General features: G+C 38.4%; 3 protein-coding genes across 8 annotated transcripts; 1 reads left to right on the forward strand and 2 right to left on the reverse strand.

Moving 5' to 3' along the window:
* Nucleotides 1-52: 52 nt before the first annotated feature.
* On the reverse strand, nucleotides 53-10,059 carry ap2b1 (adaptor related protein complex 2 subunit beta 1). Of its 2 annotated transcripts, XM_029172924.3 has the most exons (22): nucleotides 9,916-10,059; nucleotides 8,929-8,983; nucleotides 8,730-8,835; nucleotides 8,134-8,269; nucleotides 7,779-8,024; nucleotides 7,502-7,692; nucleotides 7,190-7,411; nucleotides 6,964-7,084; nucleotides 6,709-6,804; nucleotides 6,506-6,621; nucleotides 6,177-6,342; nucleotides 5,982-6,080; nucleotides 5,561-5,820; nucleotides 4,780-4,972; nucleotides 4,340-4,381; nucleotides 3,844-3,996; nucleotides 3,548-3,693; nucleotides 3,192-3,321; nucleotides 2,868-2,952; nucleotides 2,502-2,588; nucleotides 1,739-1,893; nucleotides 53-1,633 (listed from the first exon to the last, which is right to left on the reverse strand). In XM_029172924.3, the coding sequence occupies exons 2-22, from the start codon at nucleotides 8,963-8,965 to the stop codon at nucleotides 1,559-1,561; spliced, it is 2,862 nt and encodes a 953-aa protein (XP_029028757.1). In that variant the 5' UTR covers nucleotides 8,966-8,983; nucleotides 9,916-10,059; the 3' UTR covers nucleotides 53-1,558. The 2 variants fall into 2 exon arrangements, with proteins under 2 accessions (XP_029028757.1, XP_055370394.1); XM_055514419.1 differs by lacking the exon at nucleotides 9,916-10,059 and having other exon boundaries at nucleotides 8,730-8,837; nucleotides 8,930-8,946.
* Nucleotides 10,060-10,742: 683 nt separating this feature from the next.
* Nucleotides 10,743-15,654, reverse strand: mks1 (MKS transition zone complex subunit 1). 4 transcript variants are annotated; one of them, XM_029172927.3, is made up of 18 exons: nucleotides 15,267-15,654; nucleotides 14,993-15,114; nucleotides 14,589-14,641; nucleotides 14,339-14,506; nucleotides 14,032-14,129; nucleotides 13,813-13,941; nucleotides 13,620-13,724; nucleotides 12,915-13,023; nucleotides 12,777-12,833; nucleotides 12,656-12,698; nucleotides 12,498-12,560; nucleotides 12,320-12,390; nucleotides 12,169-12,238; nucleotides 11,972-12,079; nucleotides 11,530-11,663; nucleotides 11,281-11,363; nucleotides 10,985-11,082; nucleotides 10,743-10,898 (listed from the first exon to the last, which is right to left on the reverse strand). In XM_029172927.3, the coding sequence occupies exons 1-18, from the start codon at nucleotides 15,341-15,343 to the stop codon at nucleotides 10,795-10,797; spliced, it is 1,692 nt and encodes a 563-aa protein (XP_029028760.1). In that variant the 5' UTR covers nucleotides 15,344-15,654; the 3' UTR covers nucleotides 10,743-10,794. The 4 variants fall into 4 exon arrangements, with proteins under 4 accessions (XP_029028760.1, XP_029028759.1, XP_055370398.1 ...); XM_029172926.3 differs by having other exon boundaries at nucleotides 14,032-14,132; XM_055514423.1 differs by lacking the exon at nucleotides 13,813-13,941.
* Nucleotides 15,655-15,810: 156 nt separating this feature from the next.
* Nucleotides 15,811-21,814, forward strand: zw10 (zw10 kinetochore protein). Of its 2 annotated transcripts, none has more exons than XM_029172925.3 (16): nucleotides 15,811-16,068; nucleotides 16,357-16,491; nucleotides 16,596-16,697; nucleotides 16,789-16,866; nucleotides 16,973-17,132; nucleotides 17,279-17,428; nucleotides 17,655-17,852; nucleotides 18,064-18,200; nucleotides 18,281-18,463; nucleotides 19,037-19,269; nucleotides 19,418-19,489; nucleotides 19,597-19,766; nucleotides 20,137-20,267; nucleotides 20,374-20,505; nucleotides 20,866-21,068; nucleotides 21,182-21,814. In XM_029172925.3, the coding sequence occupies exons 1-16, from the start codon at nucleotides 15,964-15,966 to the stop codon at nucleotides 21,300-21,302; spliced, it is 2,310 nt and encodes a 769-aa protein (XP_029028758.1). In that variant the 5' UTR covers nucleotides 15,811-15,963; the 3' UTR covers nucleotides 21,303-21,814. The 2 variants fall into 2 exon arrangements, with proteins under 2 accessions (XP_029028758.1, XP_055370395.1); XM_055514420.1 differs by having other exon boundaries at nucleotides 15,927-16,068; nucleotides 16,407-16,491.
* The last annotated feature ends 340 nt before the right edge of the window (nucleotides 21,815-22,154 follow it).

The following is a 22,154-nucleotide window of genomic DNA, read 5'->3' on the forward strand; positions in this document are numbered from 1 at the left end:
TGAACATGTCATTCAGCTGACACTGTTTTTAGCTATATTACATACACACAACTCTCTCATGAGGTTGATTTATTTACGTATGACAATAACAAATCAACAACTGTACAGCAATGACACTAAAGAGAAATCCTTTTCATCAGATTTTATAATTGTTTTCTCCATTCATTAATTCTACTGGCAACATTTTGAAACATACCATAGTGGGAGTGCAAGAGAACATGTGGAAAAAATAAGAAATCCAAGAAAGAAAAAATAAGAGCAAGATAAAAATTTTGAGGATTCCTTTTCCCCCAATTTTGTAAATCCACTGGAATAAAAATCTGCTGAACTAACAATGCAGCAACACCAAATACATTTTATTTGATGAGCTACAGACACTACGCAAGCACTGCACATTAATGTATATGAGAAATTCTTATCTTATCTAATTATCTATAACATACAATGGCAATAATAGAAGGTTATACTGACACGCATCCACCGGCATATAATTCATGTGAGTGTTTGGTCCTGTAAATCAGCTTGGCAACATCGGCACGAGGATAAGAAAACCAACCCTGAAAAGGTGAAGATGTTTGAAGTACACTACAAAAAATAAATGAAACACAGAGGTAGATGCACATGAAATAGGAATGGCGATGATAAGGTGTATAGACACGTGCAATTGTGTTGCTGCAGTAAACAGCAATTATGAAAAAACATTTGACATTTGACATCAAAAAACAAAATATTCTTGACTTGGAGTGGCACTGGTGTAAGAACACAAAATTAATAGCGGGTGTGTAGTGGTTCACAGCTAACAAGCAAAGTGATGATGCCCATCTGGCTTTGTTCCAAGAACATTAAACTCTCAAAATTTCTTTATGCAAATGGCCATGCTCAAAAGCAGATTGTGCCCCTCCACTAAACAATCTTCTCGCAATTCTCGACAATGGAAATGTTTTTAACATGAATTATGAAATGCACACTGGTAAATGTGATGTATAACGTTTAGTGACCCGGATGTTAGTGTGGCGTGAATGGGCATTAACAGCATCTGACAAACACATTATTGGGTCCTTGGACAATTCAACTGTAAAAGAAATCATTCAACAACTACATTATTCTGGTTGTACAAAGCCAATAACAAAGTAGCTAAACCAAAAGAAGCCACTTACTGTACAAAATAAAAAAATGGCCTCATGGACCCTTTGGGAGATGTTTCTTCCCCAATCAGGACAGTGTTACCATCACTCACATTTTTACAACAATAACACCAAGTTAGTTAAGGATAGAATGGACAGGTTTTCACTGGAAGTTAAGAGAGAAAATTCAATGCTTTTTAACTGCCAAAATAATGGAATAAGCTGCATGTTTAAATTGGGTACAGAGCCAAAAGTATGAGGATACATTTTGATCAGAGGTAAGATAAGAATAAAATTTCTAATTGTATAGTATGCATTATTTACTGCATGGATTCCCTTGTTTTGGCAGCTAGCCTCAAGCGGCAGAAAGTGATAGAACATTGCTGTTTGTTGCCAGGATGAAGCAGAATCACCAAGTAGAACTGATCAGCAGATCAGTTCTTCAGCACAGAGTCATACGTCTGGTAAATGTACTGAGAAACCTCGGGAGCCCGACACTTGAGAGACAGCTGTAAAAAAGAGAGGGTGTTACAATTGGTAACATGAGCACATCTGATCTAATCCTAACACAGCTTAAAGTTTTCATAAATAATGTGCATATCACCGAACATTACCGTGTAGTTGGGATTTCCAGGCTGAATACGTAGCTCAGCCAAGATCCAAATGCCATTGGTTAGCTTGAGAGACTGATACAGCATATCCTGGCCTTCTACATTTCTCTTGGCAATGGTGTAGATGTTGTTATTCTGCAGCTTCCCTGATACAGTGTCTGCAAGGCAAGGATCGGGGTTTACTTTAGGTAACAGACATGGCTCACTTCTACAGGGAAATCTAGTTTCTAAGCAAAAAGAAACAAGAAAGGTTGTAACGACTTCTTATGACAAAACCACTGTAACTATTATTAATACTATTAGTATAAATAAGCTACTGCTAAGACATACGGGAAGGAATCAACTCTACAAAGGATTTTAATTTTCTTAATAGAGTTTAACAATCTGACCGGATTTTGGATAACCCTGCCCCTGCTATCAACAGCCTGCTCAAGATGTTGAGTATCCTGTCGCCACAACAGCAAAAAATTAATCATATGACTGTTTGAAAATGAAACAGGGTGATCTTCTGAGCTGAGGAATTCCAAGATAGACATGTGGGTGGAGAAAGAAAACACAAGAGTGACCTTATTGCATGATTTCTTCACCACCGGTGCTGCCTGAGGATGAGCTCAAAATGCTTTGTATAAGAATGTTTAGTGAAAACTAATTCTTGCATTTTTAGTTGTGTGCATCAGGAGATTTTTTTTAATTCAATGTACACTAAGTAAAGACATTTCATTGCCTATAACGTTTGTTGTTTCCTCTACAAAGGAATCTGGCTTACCTGCATTTAGGTGGCAATCCTTAATCTGGTACTGTAGCTCATTCTCATTGGGAATGTCTTTCCAGGTTGCCAGAAACACCTGCCGCTCTGAAAAAAGGTAAACAGGGAATCTGATGAACATTAGTGATGCATTTAAACATAGGTCTGTTCTATAGTATTCAGAGTTGGCTGCTTCTTTATTAAGTTCTTTTTTGTGTGCCAGGTGTCTTTAAATTACATATATCAATTTTAGTATTGACAGTTTTAGTATCAGCAATCTGAATACATTTTTCAAAAAGCGTCTGAAAATAAATGTTCTTCCATAACATGAAATGTTAAAGTGATGATGATGATAATGCAGATTCATAAAAATAGAAAAAAACATACCCATTTTTCCATCCTCAACAAAGAATATGTTGAGAGGAATAAGTACACTGAAATAGAAGACATCAATGTTGTTCTTCACAGCCACCTGTGAGTAAAATGTTTAAAGTCAACAAGTTGCATACTTTTTGTGGAAAACCTGCTGAACAAGTCTCTCACTAAAAACATCCAACATGCTAATTAGGATTGAAGAAAGACTGCCTTGTTACATTACTGCCAGACGCAACACAAAAAAGACAGAAATGACAAATAACACCCACAAATAAAAAAAAAATAATATGCCTTTTGCTCAGATACACTTGTTGCAGTGAATTATGGTTTCTGTACCTGAAGATTATTGAGTGGATCCATCTTCATAACTGGACCAATGGTGTTGAGAGGCAATGAGATTTCAATGCTTTGACTGGGCATCAGTGGAGTGTGAATGGGCAAAGGACTGGTGGGGATGACCCCAAAACTGGAGGAAAAAAAAAAAATTATCCGTGCAGTTATTTAGTTTATAAATGCATTTCCCCACATTCTGTGCGGTCAACATGTCCAGGGGCTGACTGCTGACAAATTAAAAACTATTTGATGATTTTTAATTCAGTTATATGGATTCTGGTGTATCTAGTGTACAAAGGTTTGTTTATAGTATGGGTCATTTTAAAGTAAAGTATTTTCCTGTTATTCTGCAGACTAACCTGTTCTTGTTAAACTGAATTGCAAAATCAGTCATGTGTTGCAGGGCCTTGTTAGTAAAGGTCATATCCATGTACATGTGTCCCTGGCGGCGAGAGTAGGTTCCAGAGATCTCCAGTCCTTTGGCTTTCACTGCAGGCAGCCACACCTGGCAAAAAGTATTACAGGAGTAAAATCAATGCAGGACTATATATTATGGATATTTTAAACTAAAATAGTATGTAACAGCTTCCCCACTGACTATTGTCTCTATGTCTATATGGCCATTACACATTATTTTATTGAAGTGTGAACTTACTGCTTTAGGAACTATGTAGCCTCCAGTAGTGATGGCCATGCCCGTGGAGAGCTCAAACAAGTCATTGAGGCCACTGCTGACAGCTGGAGGTGCTGGTGTAGGTGATGGAGCAAAAGTACTTGGGACAGATGAGGGGATAAAGTTCTGACCCACCTAAAGTAAGAATGCAGACGCACAAAAAGTGAAAATATAAGTAACAATTTTACTAAGCATAACTGAGTACGTAACTTAAATCTTGACAGGGAGAATTAAAAAGTCACACCAAATAAATGAAAAACAGATACTGAAAGTCTTCTGTGACTGTGTGGAAAAATAAAAATTTAACCATATCAAGATTGTGTAATTAGGCAAATCCCTTATGGCAGAAATGTGAAAATTGGTGAAATATTGTGATCATGAAGCTATAGATGCAAATAAAAGATTGAAAATGTGTGGTAAGTTGAATTCAGCAAGCATGCAGACAGGCTGGCTGCCAAGCAGAAGGGGCTTGACTTACTGCTGGACTTCCCCCAACACCTCCGCCCAGGTCTCCCCCCAGCTACAGGAGAGAGGACAGGCCCAAAAGACATCATTCAAATATCACAGACAAACCAAACACACAAACACAAACACAAACACAGAGACAGAGACTTATTTAGTAAAAGCAACCCTTCAAGAGGAGGCTTCAGTGTCTGGGAAAATGACAGTTACAATATTACATGTCTGTACAAATATAATTACAATCAGCAAAATAAATTCTTTTTAAGTTGCTTTGAAAAGTGGGTACATTATATTATAAATAAAAATACAAAGTTTTATGTAGTGAAAAGTCTATAATTATAATTATAGACCAAAAAAGTCTGAATAGATTGATTTATTACAGATAATAGATAAATATAACTGATGCTTCCTGTTTACAGTGACTTTAACCAAGGAGAATGTGTGTGTGTAGCTCACCAAGCTGTCCAAGCCCCCTCCTAGAAGGTCGACTGCCCCCATCTGCATAGAGGAGACCTGGGGAACATTGACTGGAGGGCCCAGATCCAGGTTAAGTAGGTCACCTAGCAGGTCACCTTGGCTTGGAATCACATGTGGCTGGTCCATGACAGCTGCTGGGCCACCACTCACTGGGCTCTCACCTGTGTCAATGCTATCAAAGTAGAACACAGGAGACTAGTGTTGATCAGAAAATACAAAAAAAGGTTCTAGAAACCAGAATAAAGCAATATGGTAACTGCTTTTCTATGGTACTTGTGTAGAACAAAGTGTAATACTGAACAAGTATTTGGTGAACAATCAGTAAAAATGCAATATCTCCTGAATGACTTTCTGTCCATAAGCACCACTGAATCTGCTTTCACACAATCTTTCTTCCCTGTTTACCATGAGGAAGACATGCACAGAGTGTTGAGTAATGTCCTGTTCTACAGAACAGTTGGTGACTAATAAAACGGTACTATGAGTGTTTTTCAACTATATATACAGTGTTGTATTTTGCTCTGTGCGATCCGTTTCAATTTGATGCCACACTGTCACACAAACCGATTTCAAGACACTTCTGCTACAAAGTAACACTGATAAAGAGCATATATATTGGAACCTGAGGTCTAAAGGTAGTTAACTCTCACATAAATTTTTGTTTTTCTCTAACATCCTGAACTTTGTTTGCTACTTGCATTACACCGTATATTTGAGCAAACATTTATATGATTTAATATTAAACTGGTCTGTCGCTGACCTGCTGTGCTGAACGGGCAAGTGTTTCCGGTGAATTCCATGGCTGCCCTCTACAAAGGCGCTGGGGGGTTTGTGATAGACAGAAGCCAGAGAGCCGATGTGGCAAATAAGCTCATCCAGGAGAGTAGGTTCAATCAGGTCTGTCTCCTCTGAGATCAGAGGCTTTTCTGACAGTACCACCTCCTTGGCAGTCACAGGGTCAGTTGACAAAAGTCGCCAATAAATGTAACCCCTGTCGCGCAAGTCAGGGTTGTCAGAGTCCTAAAAAGGCATTAAAAAGGCATAGGCAAAAAAAAACAAAAAACAAATAAGTACAGAGCATTGTAGATTGGAACATAAATACAAAAATATTCAACAGTGACTGAATGAACTGAAAGCTGATGTAAACCTGCATCTCCTCACAACAAATGGACACCGCTCACCTGAGTGGCCAAACTGAGGACCTGCTGCACCAGCTCCTGAGTTTCTGATGGCTTCTTAAGGAACAACTTGACAATGGCAGTAAGCAGAGTAAGCTGGACCTGTGAATCAAAGCAGACAATGCTTTATTATGGTCTTTGTCAGTGTACAGTACCAGTCAATGTCTATCCGCAAATATTTAATCTTTGTGAACCAACCTGTGTGCTCTCATCGTGGAAACCTTCGAGGAAGCTCTCCAGTAACTCATCGGCATTATCAATCCTCTCAGCATACTCGCCAACAATCCATATCATGGCAGCACGAGCATCAGGTTCATCCAGAGAATCCAGATTCTCACAAAGTGTGGCAATGATACTCTCATACCTAAAGCAGACCATTGCCTTAATGGTAGAGCTTACAGCTTTATCATACTATGTATAACATAAAATAGAGGTATATTAAAGTGCTGTAAATTTGAATATCAACTAATAATTTTACATAATGACAGTTTAGCTTAGCGTTCTCCATTATTCAGTGGAAAACATACTTGTTGGGATATTTGCGGAAGATATCTCTGATGACCACAATAGCCTCCTGAACCACATAGTTGACCTTGGTTTGAATCAGATCCAGCAGGGTGCTAACACAACGCTCAGCTGATTGCTGAAGAAGAACAGGAAAGCAGCACAATGTCAATATTACTTGGGTGAAAGGTCTTAATTACTCAGGGTAAGTAACAGAGTGTCTTACCTCAACTTTGATAGCACAACGTCCAATGGCTCGTACAGCCTTTCGCACAAAGTCAACATCCACCTCTGTGGCATATTCCTTCAGTTCAGCTAGCACCTGAAAGTGCCCAAGATAAGTGAGCAAAGGGTGTTCACACAAAACCACACCAACATAATTACCCTTTTACTAAAATTATATAATAGTTGGATCATCTGTAAAAAAATGAAAATGAAAAAAGAAGTTATGCATAATACATAAATATATACATAAAGGTACCTGAGCAATGTTGGCCTGAGAGGCTAAACGAATCATGATGTCCAGTTTCTCCAGTTTCACATAGATGGGGTCGTTGTACTTCACAAAGAACACTTTAATCTCCTGCTTTAGAATCTCAGGCCTGCACAGGTTATAACATTACACATTAATAAGATTCATTTATAACAAAGGGATGTTGTTATAAAAGAAAACACACACTTTATTGTGTTTTATTATTGTTACACACCTTTTCTGGACAATAAGGTTAATGTTCCTCAAAGCCACATACTGGACCTCAGGTTCTCCTGAGAGTAAGGTGACCAGTGGTGGGGATAACTTCTTCAGTAAGGTGTTGTAATAATCAGAGTCCTTGGGCAGCAGCTCTAAGAACTTCATCAGCACCTTGACAGCTGAGAGCACCACAGCTGAGTTGGCATGAGACAGCCGAGGTGTCACACGTTCACATATGCTTTAAAAATGAAAATTGTTTATAAGTAAGAGTATGAAAAAAGGTAATTACTTAGTTACAAATATTACAGTGAATTGAAACCATTGCTACCTTTGGGCCTCACGCTCGTCCTTGGGGTTGTAGTTGGACAGGCAGTCCAAGATGAAGATCTGCCCCCACTCAGTGCACTCGTTGAGGGCGGTCAGCAGCTTGTTGATGTTTTGAGGATTGAGGTCCAGTAAGTTGCTGTTGGGGTGAGACTCGCTGATCTCTGACAGGGCAGCAACTGCATTGGCCACAACCTTTAAACGATATTTTTGTAATTACAAAACAAAAAACACAATTTAAAATGGATTAGGTATTTGCATGACAAACGTGAACTACCTACCATTGGATTGGAGTCAGCAATGAGATCTCTCAGAGAGTCCAGGAAGCCTTGGTCCTCCACCATTTGAGCATTGATGTCATGAAGTTTAGCCACACAAACAGCTGCTGTCTTTCTCACATATGGATCCTCATCCTTCAAGCACTTCCTTAAAGGTTCACACAAGTACTCTGTGATCTTGTCCACCCGGATGCAGCCCATGGTTCGGACTGCCAGAGCTCGGATCAGTGGGTTGGGGTCCTCACAGTCCTGGAATGTAGGGAAAGACAAACAGATGTGATTTTAACCAGATTAGTGTTCAAGGTCGAATTGTAAGGTCAGAGCAATTATAAAAATGTGACACTTTAGGAAGAGTTACCTTGACAAAACTGTTTACAGCCATAATGGCCATATCAGGTTGACTCTTGGCATAGTTCATTAAGTACAAGTAGACCAGCTTCTTAAGCTCCAGGTTGTCAGTCTGCATGCAGTTGACCACATCTGGGAACAAAGAGCTGATAACAAAAAGGATTTGGTGAGAAATGCCAATAAGCCTGTTTGGCTGTTTTTGATACCCTAATAAGTAAAATACATCACATTTTCATTAATATTTTAGATATTTCTAAAATCTTCTCTGTTTCTTCAGGACTATTATGAATGAAGATGAATCCATCATCATCATCATCATCATCATCATCATCATCATCATCATCAACATCAACAACGTCCATGGCATAGTAAAATTCCTTTACGGTAAGATGTTCTGAAGAAGAAGAAATTAGTTCAAATGCAGTGTGCTGTGTTGATATGCTGTGACTTTAAATGATTACCATATTTAATCAGTTTTTGATGCAAAGGGTGGCCATGCAAGTTACTAAAGAAACAGGCACACACATTTAATATTTGATACTTTTCCAAATGTGTAATTTCTTGGTCTCACTATTTACTTCACAGTTTACATTTTGTAGACAATACCTGACATCCTTGCCAACAGTCATGGCTGCTATGACCTTCTTCACCGCCTCTTTTCTCTTTTCCTTCTTCTCATTGTTCAGTTCTGCCTTCAGTTCAAAGATCTCCCCTGGAAGAAGACCAAAGTGATGTTGGATGTAAAAGTAAGGGTCTGCGGAGCTAGTCACTCATATTTTTCATCCCTATTGTTTTCATTGCTTACCTTTTTTGTTGGTTGTAAAATATTTGGAGTCCGTCATAATTGTGCTTCTTTAGATCTGTAGAAGGATACAGGTGGCTTTACTGAGCATTTGTTACAGAGGTGTTTGACAAAGTCTCTAGTTTTATTTCATTTGGAAGTTTTTGAAATATCTGTAACGTTATGAATCAGCACCTATGAATATGAAAAGTTTTAATTGAAACCAAACAACAACAACACTACAAATAACGGGTTCCATTTTTCTATATGAATATAAACATCTAAATGCTTGACTTTTGGTTATCTGTATGTAATTTTTGCTGTTGAATATTGTGAAATAGAAACGTATCAGTTACATCAGTTTCAAACAGCTTCAAGCATATAAAGCTCATATGTCTGTGTACATTTACACCCGAGCATAGTGATCAATCGCCTACAAAAAGACTGTTTGAATAAAGTATTAATTCATAGGAAACTGAAGTTAAAATTGATGCACATTAAAGCTAACCAGCTTGTCGTTTGTTACGTGCATCCAAACTGGCTTTGCCAAAAACGTTAATTATAACCATTGGTGTAAGGTGGCGTCTATGCTCAATAACATACGGCCTTATTATACAGTATCGTTAATTAATTACTATTATTAACCTGAATTACTTTCAACATTCAGGATACTCCACCGCAGTTTGGCTCCGCTATCGTTAGCTTACTTGCTGCATGCTAACTGCATCAGTTGAATGACTGCCGCTGCCGTTAGCTCAAATTAACAATGCTAACTAAGGTTGTTTGGTAACGATCTACAAACCAACAACAGAATAACCAATTAATAGCATATTGTAGTCGGTGGGACCTGGACTCCACTCCATCTAACATTTAAACAGTAGAGACCAGTGGCCCAGTTTTTACTGCTATTGACAGGAGGTATGAGGCGAAATGGTGCGCAGCAAAACGATAGGCATGAAATCGTACAAACACAATACCGTTAAAAACTGTAAAAAAAAACGTTTCACATACCAGGGTGTCAGCGCTAAAATGTTAAGTTTCAGCTGGTTTAAGAAGCAGGCGGCTCCCTTGCTGGTTTGAGGAAGATGGAGAATCCGGATCGTGATGGTCCGTTCGAAACCGTCGGAAATTGGAGAACTTCCTTCTTTGGACGTCATGGGAACACTACACATTTGGCTAGGTTGTTCCCTGAACGTAGCACAGCCAATGCTTTATGGATGACTTGTACATCATATGCATGTAAATGTTCACGGTGCCGTGTTGCATCTACGCTAACATCTACAAACACACTTGTAATATAACCACACTCGTGCTACGTTTGCTTGTATTACAAGTAGGAAAAATGTGGGGAAAGTGCGTGCATTTGAATAATTTCTAAATCATTAGTAAAATTCATTAGTAACTTGTCTCTGCAGGCTCCTGATAAATAAAAATTGAACATTAAAAAAAGTAGCTGCGGCAAGAAATTGCAGTACTGCTTATAATGGTTCTACTGATTATCAGTCATACCTGTATAGTACAAAAACATTATTGAATTAAACATGTATAAAAATAACTATGAATATGACTTAAATCTGCTACAACATATTGCATAACATATTATACATTATATATAATTACACTATATAATAATTGAGATCACACTAGACAACATTTTGACAACTATTTACCGCATATTACTATTACACATCTCAGTACATCTCAGTTTTCTTTCTCCTGTGACCTCATAATGCTTTACAATCTTTTATTATTTGCAGAACACATAAAAATATAAATTGCAGCTTCTGTTGCTGCCAGCTGGTAATGGTCCAATGAAAACCAATTCAATATTTTGTACAAACTATTTGGCCCCTTCAATTTAATAGAGCAAACATTTGACAGTGTTCACACTTATGCAGATGATTCAAATGGGGAGAGGGAAGTAGGGTTGATGAGGTCTCTGGGAAGACTTTCTCTGGCTTCTTGCATCTTTGTCCTGGCCCTCTGAAAGGCCTCTGAGAAAGAAAAACCTGATAAACAATACATACACAAGTGTTTAATAATACTGTTTTACTATATATAACTAAGTCAGTGTTTTTACCCAAGATGGTGCAGACAGCTCCTTGCTGACTAAACCCTCCAAGATGGTCAAAAACCTTTTGCCTCCTCTTCTTCAACATGGAGGCAGCAACAAATGCCCTTAAAAGAAGAAACAATGTATGTACTGAAATGAACTAAATTTTCTGGTACTACACATGAATATTTTATTTATAACAAAGAACTTGTACACCAATGCAACTACATGCATACTCAACTGCTGAATATTTATAACTGTTTCACAAGATTAGTGCATAATCCGAGCACCCCTTTGTGCTGGGTTAATTTAATCAGGCTTACTTTGCTTGTTGGATGCAGTGTAGATTAAAGGTGACACTTCCAGTGCTTTCGGTGTGAAAGCCAAGGCGACTCAGTCTCTCTCCCTACAACCATAAAAAAGTAATTATTTACACATTTATTGTTTCTGTGCCTAGACTGTCAATATATTCACATCTCAATTTAACGTGCAGCTTTAAACAAACAAAAAAAAAAGAACCAAAAGCTGAAACTAAACCTCTCAAGAGAGCTGTTAACAAAGTTCAAGTTTACCTTAAATGTTCCTGGTATTCTGACGTAGCTGTTGTCTTCAAGCTCTGGAGAACCGCCAATGAAAAAACGTCTGAGTGCAGACACTGTCCCTGTCTGAAGGGGTCTCCATGTATGGCATGTTATTTCATATTTACCTGAAATCACACACAAGAAAGCACTTTCTCTGTGGGTGAGCTCAATTTACAAGCCTCCATCTATTTTGATCTTCAGTAAACCAAAGTTGCTTAGTCCTATTTTTTTTTCTAAAATACGACAAAACCAAAATATGTCATTTGTTAAACTGACCAAACTTTTAATAAAAATACAAAAAAGATTTTAGTGCTTTCTTGTTAATCCAAAATTCTCCCAGTTTAGGTTCAGGAAGCAGACCACCTCTATTCTTTTTTCAAATTCACTAAACTAAATAATCCCATGTAAAAAAATAAAGTGAAACTCTGCATACCAGGTGAGGCAGGAAAAATAAGATAACCATAGCCTTCAGTCCGATAGCGCTGCCAGGAGTCAAGAGAAAGAACCTTGAAGTACAGCACTGGCCACTGGGGGACTGATTCTGAAATATGAAGAAAACGTGAGTCTAACATTGTAAATGTAGTTTAATGTAGCACAATATAATATTACTTCCCTATTACTTATACTAACCATCACTCTCTTTGTCACTCATGTAGAAAGTCTCAAAGGTAAAGGGGTAACTGAAAAAAGCTACATTTTCCTGTTGGCAGAGGGAATTTTTAAATTTAAAAACTGTCATTAAACATGTTCTAAGCTTGAGTTACCGTTACACTATGCATACCTTTCCTAGAGTTTTAGTCCGGCAGGTCTGTGTTACCCCTGACAACGACTGGGATGGCAAACTGGACCAATCTATTGCAAACAAGAATAATTTAAGGTTAAATGGCGGTTTTCATTTAACTGATTCATATGTTGTCATTATAGTGTAAATAGTACTAAATATACTGAGTGGCACTTACTGTTAGGCAGTTCCATAAAGAAGTGGATGTATAAGTTATCATACTCAAACCCTTTAGCAGAGACTGCATAGAAAGAAAAGAGCAAGAGAAAAGACTTTAAATTGCTATAGACTAGTCATTTTAGAGTAGTCTTCAGTGAACAGAGGGCTGCTACTCACCTATCTCTCCATTCATCAAGAAACGCAGAATACCCCCTGGTGGCTAGTGGAGAAAGCTCTTGTAAGTGGAAAGACTTTTGTGGACCACTATTAAAATGATTTTCTCTATTATATTACTTACCATTTCAAAGTCCTGCCCAACTAGGCTGTTGAGGTACTCCTTGTGTCTTACATACAGCTAGAAACAGAGAAAAAAGGTTATTCCATATCATAATCCATACATTTTACTCTGATCCTGAGCAAAAGAAGGTGAACTTACATCTTTGTACATGTTTTGCTCTCTTTCCTTATCTTCTGGTTTCATGACTGTAGATACATTCTCCACAGTAAGACGCCAAACCTCTTTCTTTTCCCCCTCTGTTACAATCCTGCTTAGTTGCAAAGTGATCAATACAACATTTGTATATTATTACAATAATAAACCATCCATCCATCCATCCATCTTCTATTCCGCTTAATCCTGTACGAGGGGCCGCAGGGGGGGGGGGGGGGGGGGGGGGGAGTACACCTTGGACAGGTCGCCAGTCCATCACAGGGCCTGACATATACAAACAACCATTCACACCCACACTCACACCTACGGGCAATATCAGAGTGACCAATGAACCTAACGCATGTTTTTGGACCGTGGGAGGAAGCTGGAGAACCTGGAGAGAACCCACGTGAACACGGGGAGAACATGCAAACTTCACACAGAAAGGCGCCCGGTCCGCCGAACCCAGAACCTTCTATCTGTGAGGCGACAGTGCTACCCACCACACCACGGTGCCGCCCCACCATACTGTACATCCAGTATTATTATATATAATATTTCAGTTTGCACAAAGGTGGCAGACCTTTAGCTGCTAATGTTCCATCATACACCAAAATATTGAAAACCCTGTTTCCTGGCCGTACATTTATTCTACCTAATATTAATATAACAAAATATCGGTCAATGCATTGGTCAATGTTGTAAACTTGCCTGTAGGGATCTTTGTCCTTGTTGAAATCAGGTTTTAAAATTACTGTTCCATTGCCATCGGTTTTAATGGTGACCAACAAGCATTCATTCTCTTTCAGTCCCAACCTGAGGAAACAAATATGTAGGGAAAATGTGTCTTAAGTATGTTAACAAAGATAGGACAGCATGTGTGTTTTTGTGGTTATAGCTTTACCTCCCAGTTAGTCCAAGGTCCCCCATGATGTGCATGGTCTGCATTGCATTATTAACTACATGACTGCTTTTTACAAACTCCTCTGTGGGCTCCCAGTTAATTATTTTTGATTTAGGGAGACCACAATCCCTGGAAAATACATCTCTTTATAGCCAATGCATTTACAAAATTTTATTAAAGTACTGAATGTTCCACAGATTGAGCTGGTGTTTCACCTACATGGTGCGTCTGTCTTGACGCCGGTGTCTCACACTGGCCATCCTCTGAGCCAGGAAAGTGGGGCTAGCCTTAGTTGTGGCCAATAGGTCAGTGGATTGCTGCTTTATAAATCAAAACATAAAAATATTGAAAGAAAATTAGAGAAAATGTAAATTTGTGGATTCAGGTATATGTCATATACTAGAACTTAGCTAGAACTAATGAATAGAATAAAATTAAGTCACACTTGTTTTGCATTTAAAAGAATAATATGCAGTGTGAATTACTGAAGGATGGGATTAACGTTTTAAGATTAAGCACAACCTACCAGTTGGTGTAATGACAGACAGTTTGTGTAGCGATCATGGTCAGTGTAAGTAAAAATCCTGTTATTTTTTCTTCCCTTGGTTCTGTTTAGGGCCTTGACTTCTGTGTGGTACTGACGGTCTAAAGGCGTTTGACATGCTGCCTCATTCTGAAACAGCTCCATCTCATACTAGAAAAATACAGGATGTTTATTTTGGTGTTCATCATAATTTACTGCATGGTAAGAATTCTAAACACAATAAAAATTTTACCTGACTGAAAAACTTCTCCTGCCATCCCACCAAAAGCTCCTCCTCATTATCATCTAGAGACACAGTAACAAAAATGCATTTTTTTTAAAATGTGGACTAAGCTCCCCATACAGGCAAATAATTGTGTCTTGTCTCACACACCTCGTGCAACTAACGCAGGACTCGATTAGTTGCAAAAAAACAAGATACAGGATTAATCCAGGATTGACTTGGTTTACAAAAGGACCAATTAAACCCAGTCTACTTGCCAAATATCTTCTTAATCTAATTTTAATTACTTCACTAGGTAAATTCAAATCGTTCTTATCCATTTTTATATATCTAACTTCGCTTCTTTCTGCTGAATGTATCATAGGAGCAATATTGTTCAATAAAAATCAGCATTGCTGTGTAAATCAGATTACCTCTATGGCCTTGAGAAGGTAGGGTTTCCAGTTCAATTGCTCCTCTATCTTGCTGGGATAGAACCTGCTGCTGGAGGTGCTGAGAGAGTGCAGTTGTGGAAGTCACCCTCTCTATACGCACCCTAATGTGTGGAAAACCAATGCATGTCATGAGTAAATAACATATCCCCAACCTATCCGTTTAAGTAATTTAACCATATTTTTAGAAATTTTAACAAGACAGTTTAAAACTTGCAACTTTGCCTTTGTATTATTACTAACTATAAATACTTACTTTATCCTCAAGTTTTTGATGGCATCCCGAGATCGATACACAGCTTCTCCTGTATCTGTGTTCCAGTTGTCTGTCATATTATTCAGCTATGTTAAAGATGCGTAAAACTCCACTGGTTTGCTAGCTAACACTAGCACGTTTCAAACGCTAGTGAGCAAATGACTAGTTTTGCTAGCTTGGTTAGCTTAGTAACATCTCGCAGAGTAAAACAAGTTCTAGACAAATATGTGGAAGCCAGTAAAGAGCAGTTAATATGCAGGTTGGTGAACAAAGTTTAATAAATTATACCAACAAGCTTAACAGCAAGTACAAAGAGTCGTTTCCATAGAGATAAGGGGTGGGCCTTGACTTCTTCTACAGTTTTTTTTTGCGGCGCTACCTGCTGAATTGGAGGACATAACAAGCGCCTTATTAATTGCATAAATGCCCATTACTTAACGTTTAACGTCAAATTACTGTTACCAGAATTGTGTTTTGTTATTTTTGGTATCAATAAAAAACGTATACAGGATTCGGACGCTAGGTAGTAAAATTAATATGATTCCCCAAAACAAGCGCCAAGTAACTTGCCACCAAAACACTAGAAGAAGACGCCAGGAAGCCATCGGAACCAATCACACTGCCTGGCGGGTCTTGAGTTGTTGTGCTGAGTTGTCATACGTCTGTAAACTATTATTACTATTAAGATTTTTACAGAATGTCGTCGTTTGTGACTGAAGTTCTTGCCATCTCTGGCAAATTGGAGAAAGAGGATCTGTCTAGCAAAGTTAGCAAAATGTCTCGCAAGGTGGAAGATACCAAGGTAATCCGCTACCTAGCATAGCATTAGCTTTCATATATAAAGTTTAAACTAGCTCTAGCTGTTAGCGCTATAATGTGTTTTGACACTGTCCTATCAATAATACCCACTTTTAAACGGCCACCAGCTAATACACCGTGAGATCTTCAGACAGTGTTAGTTAAGAAGACCTTAGCTATAGAAGCTATTTGTGGTGCAACCTCTGGAGTAACATCTACGTGGCTCCATTGCAACCAGTCTCACAACGAGTGGGCTTGTGAGATCTAAGTTTTCTGTTATTATTCTTAATAGGAAGAAGTATGTGATATGATAAATAAGGGATATGCTGACTTTCTACCCAGTCTTCAAGGATCAGAGGAGCTAATGGTACAGGTTGAGGAGATCTCGAAAGAAATTGATGCTCTTAAAAATTGCATTGAAAGTGAGGTATGTGTGACACAATTAATATTTACAACCAGAAAGTGTGTTTTCATTTTTTCTGAGAATGGATTCATGGCAGTATTGTTGCGTGTTTATGTGTATGAACACAGGTGCAGCAAAACATTCATTTGGCTGTGGCTGAGTATGCAAAACTGAAGGAGCAGCTGGAAAAAAACACTTGTATCATAACAATGCTGAGACACCTAAAAGAGGTACATTTAATTTGGCGTGTTAATGTAAAATTATTAAAAGTTCTTACATTCTACTTACATAATGAAAGTATTTGGGGAACATTCTCTACAGTTTCACATGGCAATGGAGGGGTTCAACAAAGCTTTACTAAATAAGAGTTATGTTGATGCAGCTAACCACCTGGAACAGGTGAGAAGTTTACACCTTGTCAACAAAGTTTTCGTCTTTGCATATAACTAAGATTGGGAATTAGTTAAAAACTGACATTATGACATTTTTGGTATATTATTATCAGGCAAGGGCCAGTGTGGATTCACTGAAGAGATGGAAGACTTCTCAACTGCCACTGCTCAGTGCTCTCAGCTCTGAGTTGACAGTGCAAAGAGAAAACTTGATTTACCACCTGGGAGATGAATGGAAGCGTCTTGTTATCTGGAGGTTACCATCATCTAAGGGTAAGACCTGCTCATAAAACTGATTTGAAAATGAATGATGTTAATCATATAGGAATATTCAAATACGTAGATTCAGTTTGTGTTGTTTTTATTCTGTGCTCAAAATGAAATGTTTTAATAACAGTGTCTGTGATTTCTACTACTAGATCCTGCAGGTTTGAATTCCCTACTAAAAGTGGAGCTGAACCTGAGAAAAGGTTTCAATGATGGTGGAGCAAAACCACCACCATTGTTGTGCTGTGTTTTGCAAGCTCTGGCCATTCAGGGAGACCTTCAGCACAAGATTAAACTCTTTAGTAAGAAAAAAAAATCACACTACTTAGCATTGAATAAAACAATCTCAATTCTGTTTCCATAACTTCTACAAACCTTATGTCATCACCACATCTGTGATTTGCATCTGCTAAGAAGCACATTTTCTGTTTCTTTTGAGTCAGTGAATTGAGATTATTTTTGGAAGGACAGTGTATCCAAGTCTTCACCTCAGTACGTTTTTCATTTAATGATGTTTTTGTCACTTAGGCCAAGTACTCTTAAAGAATATGTTGAAGCCATTGGTGGTATACTCATCACTTTCAGTGAGAGTATCAGAGCAGCAGGGTGAGGGAAACTTTCTCGCCTTACAGTGTGTGGAAGAGAGTCAAGAAGAGCGATCAACTCCTTCACAGGTCTACACCAAACTTCTCCTGGTGCTCCAGACACTGCACTCACACCTATTAGGTATAGTGGGATAGGTTTATGGATTTCTAAAGTAGCTCATTGTCAGTTCGTTTTGCATCCTGATCACAATTATCAGTTATACTTAATGAATTAATTTTACATCTTAATCACTAGCCAATAGCACTGATAGAAATCATCATGGAAAAAAGCATAGTTATAAATAGAGTGTTCATTGTGTGTGTTATCCATCAAAATTTTCTATTGTTTTCAGATGTGTCCATTGGTGGTAAACCTCTATCAGCTATCTTGGGGGAGCTGATTTGGGAAGAACTTTCTCAGTGCATCATCCATGAGTGTCTGCTCTACTCCATCCCCACAAACAGCAGTCAGCTGGAGAAATACAACAAAGTAAGGCCCTAACAGCATTTTATCTAATGAAGTGGAAGTGCAATTGGCTGATTGTAAAGTGTCTTTCTTTCTTTTGTAAGGTGATCAAGGAAACAGAAGAATTTGAGAAGGCTTTGAAAGAGATGCATTATCTGCAGGGTGATTCCACAGACTTGCTTAAATATGCCAGGGATGTCAACTGTCACTTTGCCAGCAAGAAGTGCAAGGATGTCATTGTGGCAGCCCGCAAACTAATGACCTCTAAGATGCACAATACTGTCAAAGTATGTGTGAAGTTCTGCATGTCTCTTTGAATGTATCAGGGACAACTGATTCGTTGAAATGTCATAAACTAACAAAATTAGCAAACCCTGATGTTCAGGACAAATTCTAAAAATAAGAAAACCTTTAATAGTCCCACAATGGGGAAATTTCGTCTCACAACAGCACAGTGTGTATGATACCGGAGAAGAAAAATATAGCAGAAAATACAGAACAGATCAGTGAAACTGACTTGAGTTGGCACAGTATAATACAGTGGTCAGAGTGGGTATGCAGTCGTAAATATAATCTACATATTGCACAGTTTGCACAAATATTGCAGAGGTATTGCACCAAGCGAATATCCGTATTACCACTGATGAAGTGAGTGGTTTATCAGTTTTGCTGTGTAAGGTAGTTAATATTGTTAACATTGTTGATTGTAGTACAATATTTATCCATATACAGTAGAATGACTTTGCTTTGAATGTGAAAATATCTTAGTTTAGCATTACACTTGTTGGTGTTTAGCTTTCCACAATTTATTCCAAAAATCCCTGACTTAATTCCTGTCTTTATTTTTTCTTTTTTGTCAGATCACACCAGACACAAAACTGCGTCTCCCCAAGTTGCCTGCTCCAAGGTCAGGCATGCAGTTGGAGCGTGGAGAGACCGCAGGTCACACGGAGCAAGTGACAATGGAGAACCCAAAGCAGCTGTCTGTGTGGAGTCTATGTCTACCAGCCTGTCGCATCAGTGAATCCGTGCAGCAGCTGATGGAGCTGGCTTTGAACACCCTATGTGAGGCCGTTGGGAGCTCCACACAAAGGTGTTTTTCCTCTAACCCATTCTGTGGTTTATGCCTGGCTGATTTTTTTTTTAATGCTAAATACGTTATTCTATTGTAAGTAAAAGTTTTCTCAGGTGATTACTACAAGATGTATTCTAAACTCTACCCAATCTTGGTTATTTTTTAGCGCATTACAGCTTTTCTTCACTGTGAGAAACATTTTCCAACTGTTCCATGATGTTGTACCCACGTATCACAAGTAAGACTGTTTTGCTCCCATTGCCTCTATATACAAACAACCAAATCCACACATTTCACCAGACATCAGTCTCGGACAGTCTCCTGTTATTCTGCTGCTTCATACAGGGAGAACCTGCTCAAATTTCCGCATCTAGCTGCCATCCAGCACAACAACTGCATGTACTTGGCCCACCACCTCCTTACCTTGGGCCACCAGTTTAGAGCTCAGCTGCCACAGCCTCTCAGTGAAGGTGTTGCCACATTTGTCGACATGGTTCCTGGATTCAGGAAACTAGGTAAACAAAGAATTAGAGCTGAATTTACACTCCGCACATTATTTCATCACCTTTTCAATGTATGGTTGTCGGGGTCTAATAATGATTTGGCGGTGACTATACCAGGGGCAATCCTGGTCCTTGAGGGCCAGTGTTCCTGCTGGTTTTCCAACTCTCCCTGCTGATCACCTTTATCAGGTGTGTCAGTTAGCTTTTATAGCTGCTGATTGACTCAATACACCTGATTGCGGTAATCAGTGGTAACTAGTGCAGGCAGAGTTGAAATACCAGCAGGACAGCAGCCATTGAGTACCAAGTTTGCCCACCCCTGCTCTATACCCAACACTCAGCTAATCAGAATGTCAATGCTCCAATCTTTCATTTCCTTTAGGTGCTCAGTGCTTCTTAGCTCAGCTGAATGTTCAAAGAGCTGAACTGTTGGAAAGACTTTCAACTGCTCACAACTTCTGCAATCTGGATGATGAAGATAATTATATTGCAGCCAGTAAAGCAGTAAGACAGGTGAGGAGAAAGACTACAGCTGTTTTTTTTTTGTTTGTTTTTTTTTGTTCTTTATTACTTTTGTGGGATTTTTCACACTTGTGCCAATTATTTTTCTGGGTTACAGGTCATTCATCAGCTGAAACAGTTGGGCACGGTGTGGCAGGATGTCCTGCCTGTCGGCATCTATTGTAAAGCAATGGGAAACCTCCTCAACACAGCTATCACAGAAATCATTGCCAAAATCATGATGTTGGAGGTTTGTTTTGTTTTCATCAACTGTAAAGCATTTGAGCAGACACATACTCTAAATTTTAAAATGAAAGCTGATCTAGAAATAAACAACAATTTTAATAGTAAAGTCCCAATGAAAAAAAACTTAATAAAGATGGAATAACGTACATTCATAAAACAGCTATTCCATCAATAGGTAAGGCTTTGATGGCTGTTATATATTTTTGATTACGGGTATATAGTGTTATATTATAAGGAAGGAGTGTAAGTTTGATAAAATTGCCAAATGCGTTATGAGTAAAAAATGTCTCTTGTAGAAAAAGTGAAAAGATTTATAAAGTTGATGTACTGCATACACTTAATGTGGCATACTAATAATCTGCAGGATATTTCCTCTGAGGATGGGGAGCACCTACATACTCTGTGCCAAACCATTATAGAAGAAGGTCCCCTTGTCTTCATCCCTCTGACGGAGGAAAAGAAAAACAAGAAATATCAGGAGGAAGTGCCTCTCTATGTTAAGAAGTGGAGCACCTTTAAGGAGCTGGTTATTGTGCTGCGGGCCAACTTGCAGGAGATTGTTGACAGGTAAAAAGAAAACCTGAAGTATTCGTTTTCTATACAGGGGATCTTCAAAAACAACTGCCTCTCTTTATGTCATCTTCTTTAATAGCTTTTTTTCCAATGACTTTCCCCCACAGGTGGGCTGATGGTAAAGGTCCATTAGCATTGGAGTTCTCCAGTTCAGAAGTGAAGAACCTGATCCGAGCCTTGTTTCAGAATACAGAGAGGAGAGCTGGAGCTCTGACTAAAATCAAATAGACAATTGGAACCAATGGCTGCCAAAAAGATTCCTTAGCACCTTTTCTTGAGGTGATGAGTGATTTATGCCTTTGTTAATTTTCAGTTTCTGTTATATGCAATGTTTTTTACTGGCTTTTGAACAGTGATCGTAGATGAATAGTTGCCCCCTCTGGGGGGTCTAAGAAGGTTGCAATCAGTTTGTGAGCTATTTTTCTTAAGATGGAAAGTACTCCTAATGGCTACATGGACACTATCCTTACAACAGTAGCGGTCCCGGCTATTAGGCTTTAGGGATTTATTACAGTGAAAGCAACTGGAGTTGTTTCACCAGTAGCTTCTGTTGACATGGTGTTGTATCCAAGAAATACTGCTGCACTGCTCTTCAAGCTTCTTGCATAACTAAAAGAATCCTACCCTCTTTAATGTCTCTGAAACATTGTTCTGACAAGTGTATTATGGATTTTTACTTGCAAGACATTAAATTACACCTATGCTATATTTATTGTTTGAAAATAAACCAAACAACACCACTTTAGTCTTTTCTAAACCTTTACTACATATGGTCATAATCTAAAGATGTTGTCTTGTTTTTCTTTTAGCTTTTGCGCATTTTCAAGAAAACGTATTCCTGTACTATCATACAGAACATGAATAAGTTTCAGTTTGGAGTCAATGATAGACATACAAGGTAAATGTCTAGTAAATACACATGTACATCAAGATGAAGAATAATTAACATCTTAAGCGTCTTCATAAGGTGCCTTTTTTGGCTTTTAGTACAAACTGTCTATAATTACTACAAACAAAGTATTTTAGTAGGTTAAATAGTATATCCTGGAATTTAGACTTTTGCTATATACAGTAGATAAA

Source organism: Betta splendens, chromosome 14 (genome assembly GCF_900634795.4).
Source record: "Betta splendens chromosome 14, fBetSpl5.4, whole genome shotgun sequence".
NCBI lineage: Eukaryota > Metazoa > Chordata > Actinopteri > Anabantiformes > Osphronemidae > Betta > Betta splendens.